At 33.1% G+C, this 19,388-nt stretch overlaps 1 protein-coding gene across 1 annotated transcript in view; it reads left to right on the top strand.

The window, feature by feature from the left end:
- Nucleotides 1-19,388, top strand: part of LOC149925857 (uncharacterized) — a 153,682-nt gene that overhangs the window by 120,922 nt on the left and 13,372 nt on the right. The window contains exon 3 of the mRNA XM_090160516.1: nucleotides 17,153-17,354. Coding sequence (XP_090016642.1) covers nucleotides 17,153-17,354 — 202 coding nt within the window. The remainder of the gene's footprint in view (nucleotides 1-17,152; nucleotides 17,355-19,388) is intronic.

The following is a 19,388-nucleotide window of genomic DNA, read 5'->3' as shown; positions in this document are numbered from 1 at the left end:
TTTTTAATAATTTCAATCACTAATAATAATTTTAACCATTATTTATCCTCTTAATCATTTTCCATTGTTTCAATATTTTAAAGTTATTTTTAATCATTTAATTTTTAATATTATTAATTATCTTTTAAATGAATACATTATTATTATTGAGTGGGGTGGTAAGCCAAGCACTTCGACCTAAGGTCCATTGTGCATCCCCAAACTGGGTGACTTAAATAAGTCCTATTGCTGACACAAAGCTCAAAATCTGCCTGGCCGTGATGTTAGATACATAATCCTTTTAAACATTATATAACCAATTTTAAACATTATATAACCATTTTTAACCATTATATAACCACTTTAAATCCTAATATAATCAACTTAATCTTTAAGGGGTGTCCTATTACTTGGCGAACAAAAATTATAATTTCTAATGTCAATTTTACGGCTTAGTTAAAATGCCAACGTAGAAATAAGAATATTAGGATACTCAAACCCCTTGGATACTTTCCCGAGTTGCACCGAAACGAGCCCGTAAAGTGTCGCCACCTATCGTAACCGCTGGACGAAATATTTTAATTTTATCAATGAATAAGAGTGATTTCTTAGTTAAACCAGGTATGAAAACTACACGTAAGTCTTCAAATAAATACTTAATTTACTAACTACAATATCTGTCTAGAGTAATTTAACTTCGTAGCTTTGGCTATGGCCGCCATTTTGTGCGGGATTTTTTTCTCTATGCGAAAAAGCATTGATGACGTCGTGTCACGTGAGACTGAAATCACTGAATATGAACATAATGTAGGTGTGTACCTTTTCATATTTTAACATATTTTTTGCTCAATCGAAAAGATTTTTGTAATATATTATGACTTAAATTTGACCATAAGACGGTGAACGTGTTAAACTCGAGAGACTTGCAAATATAGGTCAGTTATTTAGCTTTGGAAATCTCAACCAAATATCCCGGATACACTAGGTTAAACGAGTCACCACTTGCTTATACTGGACAAATATCCGGAACTTACCCTCGAATTGGTACAGCCAAATTTTTAAAATTTACAAAAATGAAAAATTACGTTCATGAAAGTCCTCCTAGAAATGACACAAAAACGGGCCAGCATTCATTTGGTCCAGTCCCAGTCCGACCATCAACGGAAAATGGAAACACACCACCATTCTTCAACATTCCCTCGCGGAAACAGAACTTAATATTTACCATCAGAGAAATAAAGTTTTTGGCAGACGGCGGGCCTTTTTTACGAGCAATACGTGCGGGGGGTGGCAAGCTCCTAGTGGCGTTTGCAGGGGACGCGTCTATCAGTTTAAGTCATCAAAGTGACAGGATGATGTAATGTAACAAGTTGCTAAAAAGGTAAAATATAGTCCGGCGCTTTACTCGTCATCTAATTTAGTGAAACGGCGAGAAAAACACAGCAATAATATTTTAATATTAATTATAATTTAATTCATTTCATTTTAATATTAATTTAATTTAATTCATTTCATTATAATATTAATTTAATTAATTTCATTATAATATTAATTTAATTAATTTCATTATAATATTAATTTAATTAATTTCATTATAATATTAATTTAATTAATTTCATTATAATATTAATTTAATTAATTTCATTATAATATAAATTTAATTCATTTCATTTTAATATTAGTTAAATAATTTTCACTATAATAGAAATTTAATTCATTTCATTTTAATATTAGTTTAATTAATTTCATTATAATATTAATTTAATTCATTTCATTTTAATGTTAATAATAATTTAATTCATTTCATTTTAATATTAATACTAATTTAATTCATTTCAATTTAATATTAGTACTAATTTAATTCATTTCAATTTAATATTAGTACTAATTTAATTAATTTCATTTTAATATTAATACTAATTTAATTATTTTATATTAAAACTAATTTAATACTTTATTTTAGTATTAATACTAATTTAATTCTTTTTATTTTAATATTAATACTAATTTAATTATTTAATGTTAATGTTAATATTAATTTAATAATTTTAATATTAATATTAATTTAATAATATTAATATTAATTTAATAATATTAATATTAATTAAATAATATTAATATTAATTTAATAATATTAATATTAATTTAATAATATTAATATTAATTTAATAATATTAATATTAATTTAATAATTTTAATATTAATATTATTACTATTTTTATTATCTAATTCAATATTCTTATTTAATTTACTAATTCAATATTCTTATTTAATTTACTAATTCAATATTCTTATTTAATTTACTAATTCAATATTCTTATTTAATCTACTAATTAAATATTAATACTAATTTAATTCATTTTATTTTAATATAATTACTAATTTATTTATTTTTATTTTAATATTAATACTAATTTATTTCTTTTTACTTTAATATTAATACTTATTTATTTATTTTTATTTTATTTTAATATTAATTATAATTTATTTATTTTTATTTTATTTTAATATTAATTATAATTTATTTATTTTTATTTTAATATTAATACTAATTTGTTTATTTTTATTTTAATATTAATACTAATTTATTTCATTTTTTTATTTTATAGTTAATACTAATTTATTTCATTTTTTTATTTTACAGTTAATACTAATTTAATTTAATTCATTTTATTTTAAAGTTAATACTTATTTAATTCATTTTATTTTAAAGTTAATACTAATTAATTACCTCCAATTTAATATTAATTTATTTCTTACCTCTAATTTAATATTAATTTATTTCTTACCTCTAATTTAATATTAATTTATTTCTTACCTCTAATTTAATATTAATTTATTTCTTACCTCTAATTTAATATTAATTTAGTTATTTCCTTTAATTTAATAATTATTTAGTTCTTACCTCTAATTTAATATTAATTTATTTCTTACCTCTAATTTAATATTAATTTATTTCTTACCTCTAATTTAATATTAATTTAGTTATTTCCTTTAATTTAATAATTATTTAGTTCTTACCTCTAATTTAATACTAATTTAGTTCTTACCTCTATATACTCTCCCTTTATCGGAGTATAATTCCAGCGCCATCTAGGATGCACCGGATAAATAAAACAGTGATTCTACGCGGGAAATGTTTACGGTTGACAAACGTTGTTCGATGACGCCGTTGAAGGCGGCATTGAAGGTAAATGCTACACATACAGGCTCTCATCGTCGCTGTGAAAAATAGCAGACTTATTTTAAATAATACGGCCATATATATGCGAACACGCGAAGGTTTCAAAAAGGGGAATCATTTTCTCGGGGACGCGTTTTGCCTAAGGAGACCAATTTCGAGGCGTCAATCATTGCGGCGCTGTGTAAAGGACTGTATTAGCGAGGGCGTGTAGGACCGACATTCTGGATAGTCTCTTTTTGACAATTCAGGGTCCCGGAAGTGGGTCAACTCTGTCTTTATCCAGTTTGATTCAATACGCGCTATATCTATTACGGCGTCTCCGGATGTCTTTAGTTTATAACCTTTGTCTACCGGATGTCTTTAGTTTATAACTTTTGTCTACCGGGTGTCTTTAGTTTATAACCTTTGTCTACCGGATGTCTTTAGTTTATAACCTTTGTCTACCGGATGTCTTTAGTTTATAACCTTTGTTTACCTGGTGTCTTTAGTTTATAACCTTTGTCTACCGGATGTCTTTAGTTTATAACCTTTGTCTACCGAATGTCTAGGAACACAGTGGGCTACATTGTGAGATAATTAAGGTCAAAATAACAGATGTTTGGTTGTTGAAGAGTGTTTTCCGATGGATTTCGGAAACCCTACGAAAGTGAAAAAACTTTTTCTAACAACAGATGGGGTATTGTTAGGCTCAAATGAATAGTCTCTAACCCAAGGAAATTAAAAATATACACGCTACGAAACATTGTGTTTTAATTAATTATCGGCTGAAAAATAAGCAACAGTTGTAGTGTGTTTAGTAGTGTTGACGTAGAACTACAGCTTTAGATAATGTTTATAAAATATTAAACGGTCTTAATTGGAAATGAGTTCTGAACAGATTTTATTTAATACCTATTTAACAAACCCCATCCATTTTTCTTACGTTATTATCTTTTAAATTTAAATTTGGTCAAAATATATGATTTTGAGTTGGTTCGTCAAACACTAGAGGCTTAAAAGTCGTCACATTCATAGGGAATATTACCTTCAGTATTTGGTGAACTGCTCATTTGGCCAACTAAACATTTGTCCAACTGTCCATTTGGCCGACTTCTCAGTCGGTCAAATGGGCAGTCGGCCAAATGGACAGTGCCTTTTGCCGACTGTTCATTCGGTCAATTTCTCGTTTGACCGACTGCTCATTTGGTCGACTGCTCATTTGGTCGACTGCTCATTTGGCCGACTGCTCATTAGACCGACTGCTCATTAGACCGACTGGTCATTAGTCTGACTGCTCATTAGACCGACTGGTCATTAGGCCGACTGCTCATTAGACCGACTGGTCATTAGGCCGACTGCTCATTTGGCCGACTGCTCATTTGGCCGACTGCTCATTTGACCGACTGCTCATTTGACCAACTGCTCATTAGGCCGGCCCTAAATGGGTTAGAGTGTGCAATAACTGGTGGCTCTACCGGGGAGTCGGGGTCCGGCTCTTGTAACCCATAAGGGCGGTGGCAACTGGGAGATGTTAGCTCTGATCAAATGGTCCTATCTCCACCTCCGACTTCGGTCAGGTTTGGGCTGGATACTGAACTTCGGTTCAGGCTAACGGAGAGGGTCCAGGCAAGCTGGCCGCCTCGGCGGATTGGGTTGCCTGCTGTGGGGCCGCGGGCCTCCATATGCGGTCCTGTTTCCCTGCCTTTTGGGGCCCACCGGGACCCATCTCGGGTGCCAGCTGTGCCGGGTTACTTGGGCTGCTGTGTGCTCGTCGTTCCCCTTTAGGAGCTCTCTCCAAAGGGTTTGGCTCCTTACCTACGTAGGTAGGGTGTCGGCTGGAGTTGCTAGAGCATCCATTCTAAATTCCACTGCTGTGTGCGAAGTGGGGATTGGTCCACCCATTGCTGCACCTTCTGCTGGGTTGAGTGGCTTGCGTCAAAGGTGAGACCATCAGTAGTAGGGTTCTGCTACCCATGCTGGATTTGTCACCTGTCCGGGCTAGGTGGACGCTGGCGTAGGGCACTATGATGATAGGCCTCCGGTGGTATGGTCTCTGTTACTAGGTACACCGGGCTATAAATTCTGACACACTGCTCATTAGGCCGACTGAGAAGTCGGCCAAATGGACAGTCGGCGTGACGTGTATTTTGTGGTCGGCCAAATGAGAAGTCGGCCAAACGAATCTCTCCCGTTGACGGCTGAGTGCGCTGACTCGAAATTTCAGAGTTTGTTTCGCGAAACCAACACTAACGCGCCTATATCATTCTAGAGGTACTATACCCAATTCAATGCTCATATACAGCGGATGGCGCCACCGACAAATGATAGAGTTCTCAATTTTGAAAAAATTGTTTCGCGGAAGGCAGATTGAAATTGTCATTCTAGCGGTAGTATTCCCAATTCAATGGCTGTGATACTCCGTGAATTAGGGAAAAGTTAAATTGTGAGATAGTGCGGGATACCAAACGGGACAAAACTAGTTTAGACGTGACTAAACGGTTCAGTTTTAAATTCGTTTTAAAGTGCGATGAAAAAACGGGTAAATTTCTTAAAATAATTTAATTAAAATTAACTAGAGTTGTTAATTTTCCGAAAAATTTAAAAGTGGGAAAATATCCGGTAAATTTTCTGGAAATTGGAAAAATTAAAAATTGAAACATATTACTTTTTAAGGGTTTTCATTCTAGACTAGTCTAGATGTTTAGTTTTAATTTTGAATTCGACCAAATAAGGCAAAAATGCCACGAAATTTAAATTTCAAAACAATATTAGGCTAATCATGGAATGAAGACCTTTTTTTCTTTTTCTTGGAAACATTTTCCGACTTACATTTACAACTCTAGATTCTAGAATTAACGTAAATAGCTGTACTGAAGATTAATTAATTTGAAGATTTTTTTCCATTAGTAGGAAATTGCTACTCTACGATGTGTTTCTACTGAAATCTTCGTTAAGGGCTACTATAGTTCCAAAACTGAGTTTATAATTCTCATAATTATAAAACTAATTTTCCAATAACTGTCTTCCATAAAATTTGAACGGTAATTATTTTCTTAATATTTATAATATTCTAATTATATAGTAACTATGCTTAGAACATTTGAGAAATTTCATCATTTATTTTGCTATGAAAATGTAATAATAAAAACTTTAATATCTTTAAATTCGAATTTATCAAAATCTTGATTTTTCAATTTAAGTGTGTTTTTTTTAAACGGATACCAATCACGTCATCGTTCAAATTGATAAATATTTATATACGGACAAAGAAACTTAATGGGGTCAGAGAAGTTGGTGTGACCGACTAATCAGGTTGATCGCCCGTTGAATTATGGGGCCGTAATTAGCATATTTGTACGATTTGTGTTCCTCCTAGTCAGTGGCGGATTTACACATTTCCCAACAGGAGGCTGTTCACATTTTGCCGCCCTTACCTTTACAATTGTCAGTTCCCATTTTTTTACAATTCAACAACTTGGTTGAAATTGCACAAGAAATAGTTTTTGGGTATCTATTTTTTTTTAATAATTAACCTTTGGCACCACCACAGGCCCCAAGTCGAAAATGACTTTTACTACGTTAATAGCCGCCTGACTCACGAAAACAAAATTCGTATTTAGAATCTTCGATAATACTAATACAGATGCATTTATATTTATTATTTAATTTATTTATTATTTATATTTTACTCCGTAACTTAATTTTTTAACGTGCATCAGATAAATGTTTCTATTTTTTAAATTATATTAAAACAACTTCCCAACGCTGCCACTGGCGCCAACTAAAAAAAATTGCTTACTTAATAGTCCTAGAATGTTTTTCGCCCCAAAAACCCTCGCGCCCATACGCAGTTGCGTACCCTGCGTACCCTATTTCTCCACCCCTGACCAGTAGTCGGACTTGTATGAGTGGGGGGTAGTGTAAAATATATTTGCCGCAATTTTGCTCTCTTCTCACTCATACAAAGTACAGGCAGAGACGCAGAAGCCGATTACTGGTTGCTGGCCGGGAACTGGGTGTTTTAGCATAGAGCTTATAGAACTGATAGAAATTTTCGGTACGTTGAATGAACAATGAAAATGATAAGGGAAAAGTCACCGGAAAATGTCTTGTAGACTTCTTTAGTTGCAAGACATCAGAAAACCGTCTTACAGAAATCTTTTTGTATTCTGAAAGACGGCTAAAAAAATTCGGTCCCCAAATTTGCCGCCCCTAAAATCTGCCGCCCTAGGCTCCAGCCTTTTCAGCCTTATGGTAAATCCGCCACTGCTCCTAGTTTTGTGGAAACGATTCTGCTAAATTCACTTCCAGAATTGCCATAGGTCTGGAAAATCAGGGGAAAATCATAGAATTTTAAAAAAGGCCTAAAACGTCATAGGGAAATAAGGGAATTTTAATATAGGGCTACAAAATCATGGAAAAGTCACCGAATTTAAAAAAAGGCCTAAATAGTCATAAGAAACTATGGGGATTTTAATAAAGGGCTAAAACGTCATAGGGAATTAAGGGAATTTTAATATAGGGCTACAAAATCATGGAAAAGTCACCGAATTTAAAAAAAGGCCTAAATAGTCATAAGAAACTATGGGGATTTTAATAAAGGGCTAAAAATCAGGGAAATGTCATCGAATTTTAAAATAGATCTAAAAAGTCAGGAGCAGTTCAGGGAGATATAATATAGGCTTTAAAAATCAGGGAAATTTCAGGAAAGTTTAATATAGACCTAAATAATTATGGAAAAATCAGAGAACAAATCGTGGAAAATTCAGGAATATGTAATTTAGGCCTGAAAATCGGGGAACATTCAGAGCATTTTAAAATAGGCCGAAATGGTCAGGAAAAATTCAGGAAATTTTAGTATAGACCTAAATGCGGGGAAAATTCAAGGAATTTTAATAAAAGCCTAAAAATCAGGGAAAATTCAGGTAATTTTAATATAAGCCTAAAAATCAGGGAAAATTCAGGTAATTTTAATATAAGCCTAAATACGGGGAAAATTCAAGGAGTTTTAATAAAATCCTAAAAATCAGGGAAAATTCAGGTAATTTTAATATAAGCCTGAAAATCAGGGAAAATTCGGGTTATTTTCATATAAGCCTAAAAATCGGGGAAAAATGGTTATTTTTAAAAGTTGTAGTTTCAACGAGGCAATAACGAGGTAATTATTTAAAACATAATCTGCACAGCCATCTTTATTCTAAAATATAAGTTGAAGTAAATTCGTTAACGTATGTTAAGAATAAAATCTAAATTTAAAAACTGTGTAATTTGGTCGATTATAGGATAAGCGAAAATATCTAAAAATAGCCAGGGAAAAGCTAGGAAATTTGAATTGGAAAAAATTGTGGTAACCCTGCGTAAACTAAATTTTCAAAAATACTTCCTTGAAAGTAACAATTACATTTACTATCATCATTAGGATGACATTATATTTTCAATTTGGTTGTCGTAATAATGTTTCCGGGTTAATATCCTCTGGCTAAGGGTAAACCCTCTGATCATTGCTAAGTACAAAAACGCTAATGATGAAAATGCGAAGGAGGCTTATTAAGTGCTTCCCGTCATTAGGACGGGCCTAAAATGATCATTTTAACGACTCTAAAATGGTTTGCAAACTATACGATCGTAGGTCACTTAGCTTTTACGGCCGAAAATCGAAACTCCTGGACGTATTCATTTGCTTTTTAGACTGTCTCATGGCAGAACATTGCAAACGCCAAATATTCAAATTAGTTATATTTGCGTGATCATCTTCAGTAACGTAATACCATAAGTCTATAAAATGTTCTATAAGTTTGTCACTTTGGGGAATATTTTACTGAGAGCTAGTAACGAAGTGACGTCATCAGCAGAAGAAAATCTCCCCCTAGCGAGGCGCTTTCAAAGGCTAAGTGTGACGCAAAACGGGGACGAAGCCCGTAATGCAGTCTGTCTCGCGAATAACCCCCAGTAAAACTTTTGAATGTGAAGAATAGGAAATGTCACACTTATTTAATAATATTATACACTTATGGTAATACCAATAAGTATGACACTTCCTATGGTTTTAATGTTAATTTCCTGACCGAACCTTTTTCCGATACTGACATTCTCGCCCAACTCAGACTTGGATTTGTCCTCGATCTGACGTCGTGAGTGTCCTGTTATCGACCTTGGTACAAAGAATATAGAGCCCCAGGAGTGGAAGGATTGATATTATTGGCCGCGTGTTTTGGCAAAGCAAATCAGAGTAACCGGAAACGGTTAACGCAACCCGGTCTCTCTTTAAAAACGAGAGGCGCAAAAGTTCCACTAGACGGAGTTACACCTTCCATTCCTGGGGCTTTATATTCTTTGCTTGGTAGTAATATATTTCGCCTTAGCCGTATTTCGACACTAGGGGGCTCAGTACTGATAACTAAACCTAGATTGCGCCATAGCTCTGAAAATCAGTTCCGTGATAATTTTTCCTAATTGACCTACTTATGACAATTACGCTACTTATGGCATAAAATTCAATATAAACACGTTAGACCCAAAATATTGTAATATTTAACGTCAAATAAATAACATCGACAGAAAACGAAGTGTCATACTTACAACTTATATTACTTTTGGTAATAAATAAATTTTATCTTAATTAGGTAAGTAATGGTATTAAGATTTTTTACTCGATAAGCGCTTGTCGTCATAGTGACGTAGGAAGTTACTGAACTGTGTTATATATAGTCAGCGCTGTTTTTAAAGATGGCGGCTATAAATGTTACGGGCCCCGAAAATCAGAGGAAGCGAAAAATATTATTTTCAATAATTAATGAGTTGGTAAATGACGAAATTGTTGACGACAATATTCTTTATTGTCGCAACGATCAGTTTTTTATTAAAAATGCAAAAGCCATTGCAGTAGCTGATGCATTCCAATCTGTGACAGGCCTTTGACCAAACCAGTAGAATTGTTGATGTATAATTTTAACTCCCCCGCCAGCTAAACTGGGATCATCGTGACGTCAAATCGGAAACGCGAAATATCGTACTGTAACAAAATATTGGCATCGATGTTTTTGATGAGCGTTACGTCCTATTACGTGGGAATTAATGTAATATTAATTATTCACCTTAAATTTATTATCAATTAAAAATGTTCAAAAATGGCGTTTACGTACATTTGTAAATTAATAATCGCATTTACGAAGTACTTTAGCTTAGCGTTATGGAATTGCAAAAGGTCAATAAGTACTTTTTAGCGTTATGGAATTGCAAAAGGTTAATAAGTACTTTTTAGCGTTATGGAATTGCAAAAGGTTAATAAGTACTTTTTAGCGTTATGGAATTGCATAAGGTCAATAAGTACTTTTTAGCGTTATGGAATTGCAAAAGGTCAATAAGTACTTTTTAGCGTTATGGAATTGCAGAAGGTCAATAAGTACTTTGTAGCGTTATGGAATTGCAAAAGGTCAATAAGTACTTTTTAGCGTTATGGAATTGCAAAAGGTCAATAAGTACTTTTTAGCGTTATGGAATTGCAAAAGGTCAATAAGTACTTTTTAGCGTTATGGAATTGCAAAAGGTCAATAAGTACTTTTTAGCGTTATGGAATTGCATAAGGTCAATAAGTACTTTTTAGCGTTATGGAATTGCAAAAAGTCAATAAGTACTTTTTAGCGTTATGGAATTGCAAAAGGTCAATAAGTACTTTTTAGCGTTATGGAATTGCAAAAGGTCAATAAGTACTTTTTAGCGTTATGGAATTGCAAAAGGTCAATAAGTACTTTTTAGCGTTATGGAATTGCAAAAGGTCAATAAGTACTTTTTAGCGTTATGGAATTGCAAAAGGTCAATAAGTACTTTTTAGCGTTATGGAATTGCAAAAGGTCAATAAGTACTTTTTAGCGTTATGGAATTGCAAAAGGTCAATAAGTACTTTTTAGCGTTATGGAATTGCAAAAGGTCAATAAGTACTTTTTAGCGTTATGGAATTGCAAAAGGTCAATAAGTACTTTTTAGCGTTATGGAATTGCAAAAGGTCAATAAGTACTTTTTAGCGTTATGGAATTGCAAAAGGTCAATAAGTACTTTTTAGCGTTATGGAATTGCAAAAGGTCAATAAGTACTTTTTAGCGTTATGGAATTGCAAAAGGTCAATAAGTACTTTTTAGCGTTATGGAATTGCAAAAGGTCAATAAGTACTTTTTAGCGTTATGGAATTGCAAAAGGTCAATAAGTACTTTTTAGCGTTATGGAATTGCAAAAGGTCAATAAGTACTTTTTAGCGTTATGGAATTGCAAAAGATCAATAAGTACTTTTTAGCGTTATGGAATTGCAAAAGGTCAATAAGTACTTTTTAGCGTTATGGAATTGCAAAAGATCAATAAGTACTTTTTAGCGTTATGGAATTGCAAAAGGTCAATAAGTACTTTTTAGCGTTATGGAATTGCAAAAGGTCAATAAGTACTTTTTAGCGTTATGGAATTGCAAAAGGTCAATAAGTACTTTTTAGCGTTATGGAATTGCAAAAGGTCAATAAGTACTTTTTAGCGTTATGGAATTGCAAAAGGTCAATAAGTACTTTTTAGCGTTATGGAATTGCAAAAGGTCAATAAGTACTTTTTAGCGTTATGGAATTGCAAAAGGTCAATAAGTACTTTTTAGCGTTATGGAATTGCAAAAGGTCAATAAGTACTTTTTAGCGTTATGGAATTGCAAAAGATCAATAAGTACTTTTTAGCGTTATGGAATTGCAAAAGATCAATAAGTACTTTTTAGCGTTATGGAATTGCAAAAGATCAATAAGTACTTTTTAGCGTTATGGAATTGCAAAAGATCAATAAGTACTTTTTTGATACAATATCGTGAAACTGAAATAGTTTTTTTTTGGTCTTTTTATGCCCCATTTTCAGTTGAAAACGAATCTTCTTTCTTTGGGTAGGAACGAATGCATCCCTTATTTTGCAAAGCGCCACCTATAGGAACGAAGGCATATTCTCAAAATGGACAGGAAAAAAATCTATCCAAAAGCTGGGTAGTCTACTTTGGAACGAAACTAGATTTATAGTTTCTTATACGATTCAATTTTAAACTCTTTCCTCGAGATTGGACATTTCGAACCTATTTCCCAGATTTCGCTCGCATTGTTCTGTTATTTCGAGAAGAATGAGATAAAAGAAATAAACTTTAATCCACGTTGTGTGTGTCTGTGTTTTTTTTCCCCAATTTCGTAGCTTCTATTTTTATGGTTCAAAAGAAAAATATTGTATAAAAAAGTTGTTCTTCCTCGGTCGAAATACATAGATTCCATAAACACAGCAATAAAAGATCTAAGACGCCTTACGATATGGCAGCTCGCAAATTCTATTAGATGGACAGATGCAGAAACATAACCTTTCCCGTTGAAACAATAATATTCCCATTCAATAGACGTTCAAATATTTGTCTCCGGGACATTCATATTTCCAACAATTTCAATTTTAAACAATATTCATTCTTACTCTACTTCCGTGTAAATAATTATCTTCCAACCATTACCGCCCATTCCCGTTCAAAAAATATTCATTCTTATTCCATATCCGTTTAAATATTTATCTTCCAACCATTACCTACTATTCCCGATTCAACAATAACTATTATAATCCAATTTTCCCCCATCCCAAAAGTCCTACAAAATTTGTAGTAAAGCCCCAAGTTAAAATAAGGGACCTAGGTACAAAAATAATTAAGGACCCATTAGTAAATCAAACTCCGAAATTATTATATTTTGAACCAATGATTTAGATTAAAAGATACTATATTCTATTATTTTCCTGTTGTCTGCAGAAGAGCACTTGGCAGCACTTTAGTTGGCTAATTTCATTTTTGAGTGAAGCAGGGTACACGACAATGAAATAAGCTGTGTACACCAAAGTAAAGACCAACTCCGTTTAAGTTTTAATAAAGACTGCTTTGAAGGTTATAATATCTTTAATAATTCGGTTAAATTATTCATACCGCAAAATACTTTGCTCACCGAATAATTCTGTATAATAACAAAGTTCACTGAAAAATGAATAATACAACGACTTAGGCGTATGCTAAAATATAGCGTGTGATTTAAGAGGTGACTTGGTGTAAAGGGAACTGCTATGTCCGATGTACGTGGTCAAAATCCTTTCGAAGCTTTAGAAGCGAGGGGTTCTTGGAGTGCTATGTGCCGGAAGTCGCTCTAGCGGAACAGGAAACGCTTCGATGACCACGCTGATTTTTATTTCCTCTTAAATTACGCTGCTTTCGAGTTTCGCCATTCCGGAGCAAAGATTTTCCAAAGAAATTTATAAAATTTGCATACTTGTATTTTAGATAAATTCTGTAAGATAATTGGCTTAGAAATTCTATAGAACCGTATACAGAACCAAGAATACTGGTACTCGTTTCTAACTTTTAAGGCATATCTGATATCTATTTATCAAACTCTACTTTTATACAGATATCATAACACCCATTCAATATTATATAAAATATGTGAAATGATCTATCTGAATATGTGGAATGATCTATCTGAATATGTGGAATGATCTATCTGATTATGTGAAATGATCTATCGGAATATGTGAAATGATCTCTCTGAATATGTGAAATGATCTCTCTGAATATGTGAAATTATCTCTCTGAATATGTTTTATTATCTCTGAAAATGTGATTTTTTTCTGAATATGTGAAATTATCTTTCTGAATATGAGAAATTACCTTTCTGAATATTTGAAATTATCTATCTGAATATGGTAACTGATCTATCTTAATATGATCTGCTTTTTAATAAAAAATTTCAACAGATACATTAATATGCAACGGATTTTAGAATTATACAATTTTTTCTTATTAGTAAATACATAAGTAACATAATGATAATAAGTATGACATTTCCTATTCTACCAAAGCTAATTTTTAACGATAGTCTGTTTAGCCAATGACGGTGTAAATCATTACGCAACCACTCTAAGACATATACTTATGTTTATTATGTTACTTATGGTAAACAACAAAAATATATATAAGGTTTTTCTATTTTGCTTAAATACGAGAATTTGTTCATTGAACGGCTGTGACATTTTCAAAGACGATCAGTTGATTTTTCTATAGAAATTAAAAAACCTAGAGCTTTAGGATATAAAAAAGTCTAAGCTACACTGAAACGATTCGTGGGCATATTGGAAAACGTCAGTATTAGGGAACCAATTGATTGATTGATTTTCCGAAATGAGTATACTAGCAGACCGTGAGGTGCCTCAAACACTTTTTAATTTCAACTTTGTAAAACTTATTATATTTACTGTAAAATTACACTTCTATACATAAAAAAAAATTGAGAAGCTAGCTCGAGCACATCCCATCTAACCCAAGAAGGACTCGCATCAACCTCAAAAAAAGGTGTCTCAATAGTGATGCGGCAAACAGAAAATAGGCTTAGCGCGTGAAAATTCTTTATTTAACGAAATTAAAATAACAAAGTCGTGCGCGAGCCAGCTTCTATAATACATTTTTTGTCGTAGCGCGTGCTCGTCTTTGTACCTTTTAAACTGCCTCTACTTGCCGTGAGATGGCGCGCTCTTTAAAAGCCGCATCACATTCGAGATATAAAAATATTTAAATTAATACCAGCGATGAATGAATGAATGAATGAATATTTATTAGCTCAATGTAATGTACAAATCCCTTTTAAAACAGGGAGGAATCCATTTCTGGATCCGCGGCTAGGAGCAACAAACACAAGGAGAACACAGCTAGCCTTTAAACACGCTAACGGGGTGTTGTGTATAAGTTTCATTGGACGAACCTTTATGCTGAACGTTGTACGGGCGGGGGGGGGGGGGAGACAATTATTTCCAAATTTTGCCCGGAACTTATATTTACCCGGGGACCGGGCCCGCGCTCGGCGGCCCTGATTAAAGGGAGTAGAAACGACATTCTAAAATATCTGCTAACACGTGCAGCCAACAATTGTTTTTAAACCAATCTCGCGCCATAATTAGTAACATAATAGCCGTTAATATAATAATTTCAATTGTTTTAATTCTAGTATTCTGACCGAACCTTTTTTCGACACTGATACTCTCGTTCAGCTCCAAATTGGACTGCCAAATAAACTGATTAGCGTGTTATCGTCCTTGGTAGTAGTATATTTCGCCTTGAGCATATTTAGACACTAGGGGGCTCTGCGCTTAGAACTAAACTTTGATTGCGTAATAACTTCGGAAATCAGTTCGGTGATAAAATTTCCTTATTGACATACTTATTGTTATTAAGTTACTTATACAGACAATAATCACCCTTAGCTTCTGTTAAACCTAGTGGTAGGATTATGAATCCACCGAAATAATGTACTTTAATGTACATAATATCAATCATTAAAAAATATAAATTATTAAAATATAATAAATTAGTAAAAAATCTAAATTATTAAAATATAATAAATTAGTAAAAAATCTAAATTATTAAAATATAATAAATTAGTAAAAAATATAAATTATTAAAATATAATAAATTAGTAAAAAATATAAATTATTAAAATATAATAAATTATTAAAATATAATAAATTAGTAAAAAATATAAATTATTAAAATATAATAAATTAGTAAAAAATATAAATTATTAAAATATAATAAATTAGTAAAAATTATAAATTATTAAAATATAATAAATTAGTAAAAATTATAAATTATTAAAATATAATAAATTAGTAAAAATATAAATTATTAAAATATAATAAATTAGTAAAAAATATAAATTATTAAAATATAATAAATTAGTAAAAAATATAAATTATTAAAATATAATAAATTAAAACAAATATATATTATTAAAAATCAAAGAAATTATTGAAAATTTTCAATTATTAAAATAAAATAAATTTTTAAAATAATATAATCTAATATTAGGTAAGGCACCATTTAAGTTTGTTTGTTATATCCGCCTATTTTACCTGGAAACGTCACTATGAGGCACGAGCCTTTTGAACTTTCACAAACTTAAAATAGATGGTGCTGAAGAGTTATGTTTAAAATAGGTTCCTGAACAAACAACGGCATTAAAATAAATTTCAGAAACGAATCCAACACCTCCTCAACTATAATATATAATAACGGCAAAGGTTGTCATCCAGACGGTAGGTATGTAAACAAATGCTAGAATACACACAGATATACTTAAAACGAAAAATGATAAATAACTGGAAAACTTTTTTTTAAAAACTTCAAATTTCTATGGAACATTCCTCGTGCAGGAGGACATTTACTAGTATAAAATTGATTGACCTTGAACCATGTCTTCAAGGTCAGTCAAAGCCTATCCCATGAACCGTTGGGTTTACGGATTTGGTTACAATTAGAATGTTACTGCTCGCCATATTATTAGCTCAAATAACTTTGATTTGGCCGAATTTGACCAATCAGAAGCCGATAAATTGAAGGTTAATGAATTCAGTGTTTGATAATAAAATAATCTGATTAGTTTAATGGGACTAAATCAAATAAATACTGAATAGTTTACAATGGCTCAATTATGCCACCATCGGCTACGATACACGCTTGAGCTCGTTTAACGACGGAGTTCATAGTGTTGTTCAACATTTCAATTGAAATGTCACGGAAGGCATTAATTACTCTTTCTCGCAAAACTTTAATTTATCGGCTTCTGATATATATATATATATATATATATATATACATACATAAATACATATTTTACATTAATTGAATACATTATTGGTAAAAGTAATGCAAAGTGTTGAATATCCATCCAATCGAGGGCCGAGTGTCAAGTCTAGGTATAATTCAAAGTTACGATCCCAGCGGAGGAAAATGTATGTGATATCAAAGTGTCTCGCAAATAGTTTCAAATTTGCTCGACGTAATCCCGGACATTAGACCTCATTCGTTCGGATGACAGGCGAAACGCGCCACCAGGGGGTCGTTTAGGTCCTGATTGGAAGGATAGTAGGGCGGAAGGCGGGTTAAAGGGGTAAAGGTTGCGCTTGTCTTAATGGTACGTATCTTTGTCGCAGTGCCCGTCTCAGACCGAATTGCCTACCCTACCGAGTTGCGAGTCGCCATCGTCAAGTGGAAGCCCCCGGTGGTGCGCGTCACCTGGAAGCACGAGGAGTTCCGAGAGTCGCCGCCAGGGAACGACACCAGTCAGCGGACAGATTCGGAGCGCAGCATCGCTCTCAAGCGCTTCGAGCTTAGCTACAGGCCGACCCATGACGAGTAAGCCTTTCTAAAAGTCCTTTTGTTCCCGGAAGGACCACTAGTCTCATTCAAACGCGGACGACTCGACTCTTGAGCCCGAGGTCTTAAATCGAACTTGATGGATTTTTAACGTCAACCAGATAGTTGCTGAGTATTATTTTTATTTCCAAAAGTTTCTATCATCAAAAGTATATAATATCGAAGCGTGCATAACAGAATAGATAGTTAATTCATTACCCCAAGTAACCGATCTGAATAGAACTCAATAATCCATCTTATCAGACTTAGCTAGCTGAACAGTTATCTGACTTCTACGTTTAGTATATGTTATAAAATCTGGTGGAAAGCAAATTTAGTCGTCTCAATAAACGCCGCTCTCCTTTCGCTTCTCCCATGACGTAGCCACTGATCTGAAATATTTTCGGTTGGGCGGTAACAGGGTTGCCAATTCAACCGGTAACCAACCAACTAAGCCAACTTCATTTCGACTAGTAAAATAGATTTTGCGTTTCACTTTTACCATACTTTCACAAAAGAGAGAAGCCTTTGCACACGCGTTGGTCCTGTCGAAGTAATTGATAAATTTATATGATATAAAGGTAAATTTTTATATTTTTTAAACTTTTATATAACTTTTACCGCCTAAAATGTGGTCTTATTTTCGGCACCGCTTCAAAACCAAGAGACAAGGACTAAATAAAACCTTGCTTTCCATTCTACGCTATCAGTGCTATTACTCCTTGGGGACTCGCTGATCTGCTTTTATTGAATCGTGTGATACGTCAGTATTTACGATGAATTCTGATTAGTTTTAGATTGAAACCTATCTGGTTGGCATTTTGATCGATAACAACTGTTTATATCAGAGCGTAAATGCGGATAATCTGATATCTGTTATATTGTCATTATTAATTCGGTTCCGATAAAAGCAACTGTTATCTGAGAATCGGTTACAAGCACTTTAGACTTCAGCGACTTCGGACAAGATAGTAGTTGAGCCGATAGCTTATCCCTTCCGGTTGACAGAGTAATTACCAGATTAAGTTGATAGTGGTAAATACCATTGAAAACTCTAGTTTTTGATAGGAAACTCCAGAAAAGGAAATGAGTGTATATAACAGTCAATTTTAAGCTCCGATAATTATGTCACCGACAATTTTCACGATGAACGCAATTTCATTTTGCAATAGGCCTTGGTCTCAAGCGGATATTAGCTGGTGACACCGATTCCTCGCCAACGTTACCTGGAAGTTACACACAGCGCCGAGTTTGTTTGTGGCGTGTGTGTGTACTATATACGTAATCAGAATGATAATTATTAGGCGTCAACAAATGTTTTAGCTTACGGGGTCAAGGCAGGATTCAAGGCTAAGCAGACTATTTGCTATTATAAAACTTAAAACCAAGGTATATGTTTTAAGCAAAGAGTATGGAGGAAATCTAGATAAAACAACCGGGAGAGGTCCGCAACGAAACGTTCACCACCGAGGGGGTGGACAATGGGGGAAAACATCTGTAAACCGAGCTTCAAAATAGCGACCGCAGCGCCATTTCGGGATTCTTCGTAATCGAAAAGGCACAAATTTAATTGCAACAATAGCGCCAAAGATAATTCTTTGAGTACCTTTTTAATTTGAAAATGAATTTAGATCATAATTATGGCAAAGTTAAATCTAACAAAAGTTTCAAAACGAAAAGCAGGACAAGAATCCCGAAAGGGCGCTGTGGTCGCTATTTTGAAACTCGGTTTACAGAGGTTTCCCCCATTGTCAACCCCCTCGGTGGTGAACGTTTCGTTGCGGACGTCTCCCGGTTGTTTTATCTCTATTTCCTCCATACTCTTTGTTTCAAGCGTATAACATAAAGTATTTGAAGTGCCACACTTTTGGAATAGTATTATTTTACTTAAGGTATAACGTGATGGATACTGATCTCTAAAAATATATAATTTACTTCTGCTATAATGTACATTTTAAATCTGAGCAGTCAAAATGTTCTCAATTTTGAGATTATTCAGATAATATTTCAAAATCAATAGGTGTTTTTACAAAA

The sequence above is a fragment of the Leiobunum rupestre genome, chromosome 10 (assembly GCF_980474605.1).
Source record: "Leiobunum rupestre chromosome 10, qqLeiRupe1.1.hap1, whole genome shotgun sequence".
In the NCBI taxonomy this organism is placed as follows: Eukaryota; Metazoa; Arthropoda; class Arachnida; order Opiliones; family Sclerosomatidae; genus Leiobunum; species Leiobunum rupestre.
Note: the sequence above shows the minus strand (reverse complement) of the source record. Positions and strands in the feature narration are given on the sequence as shown.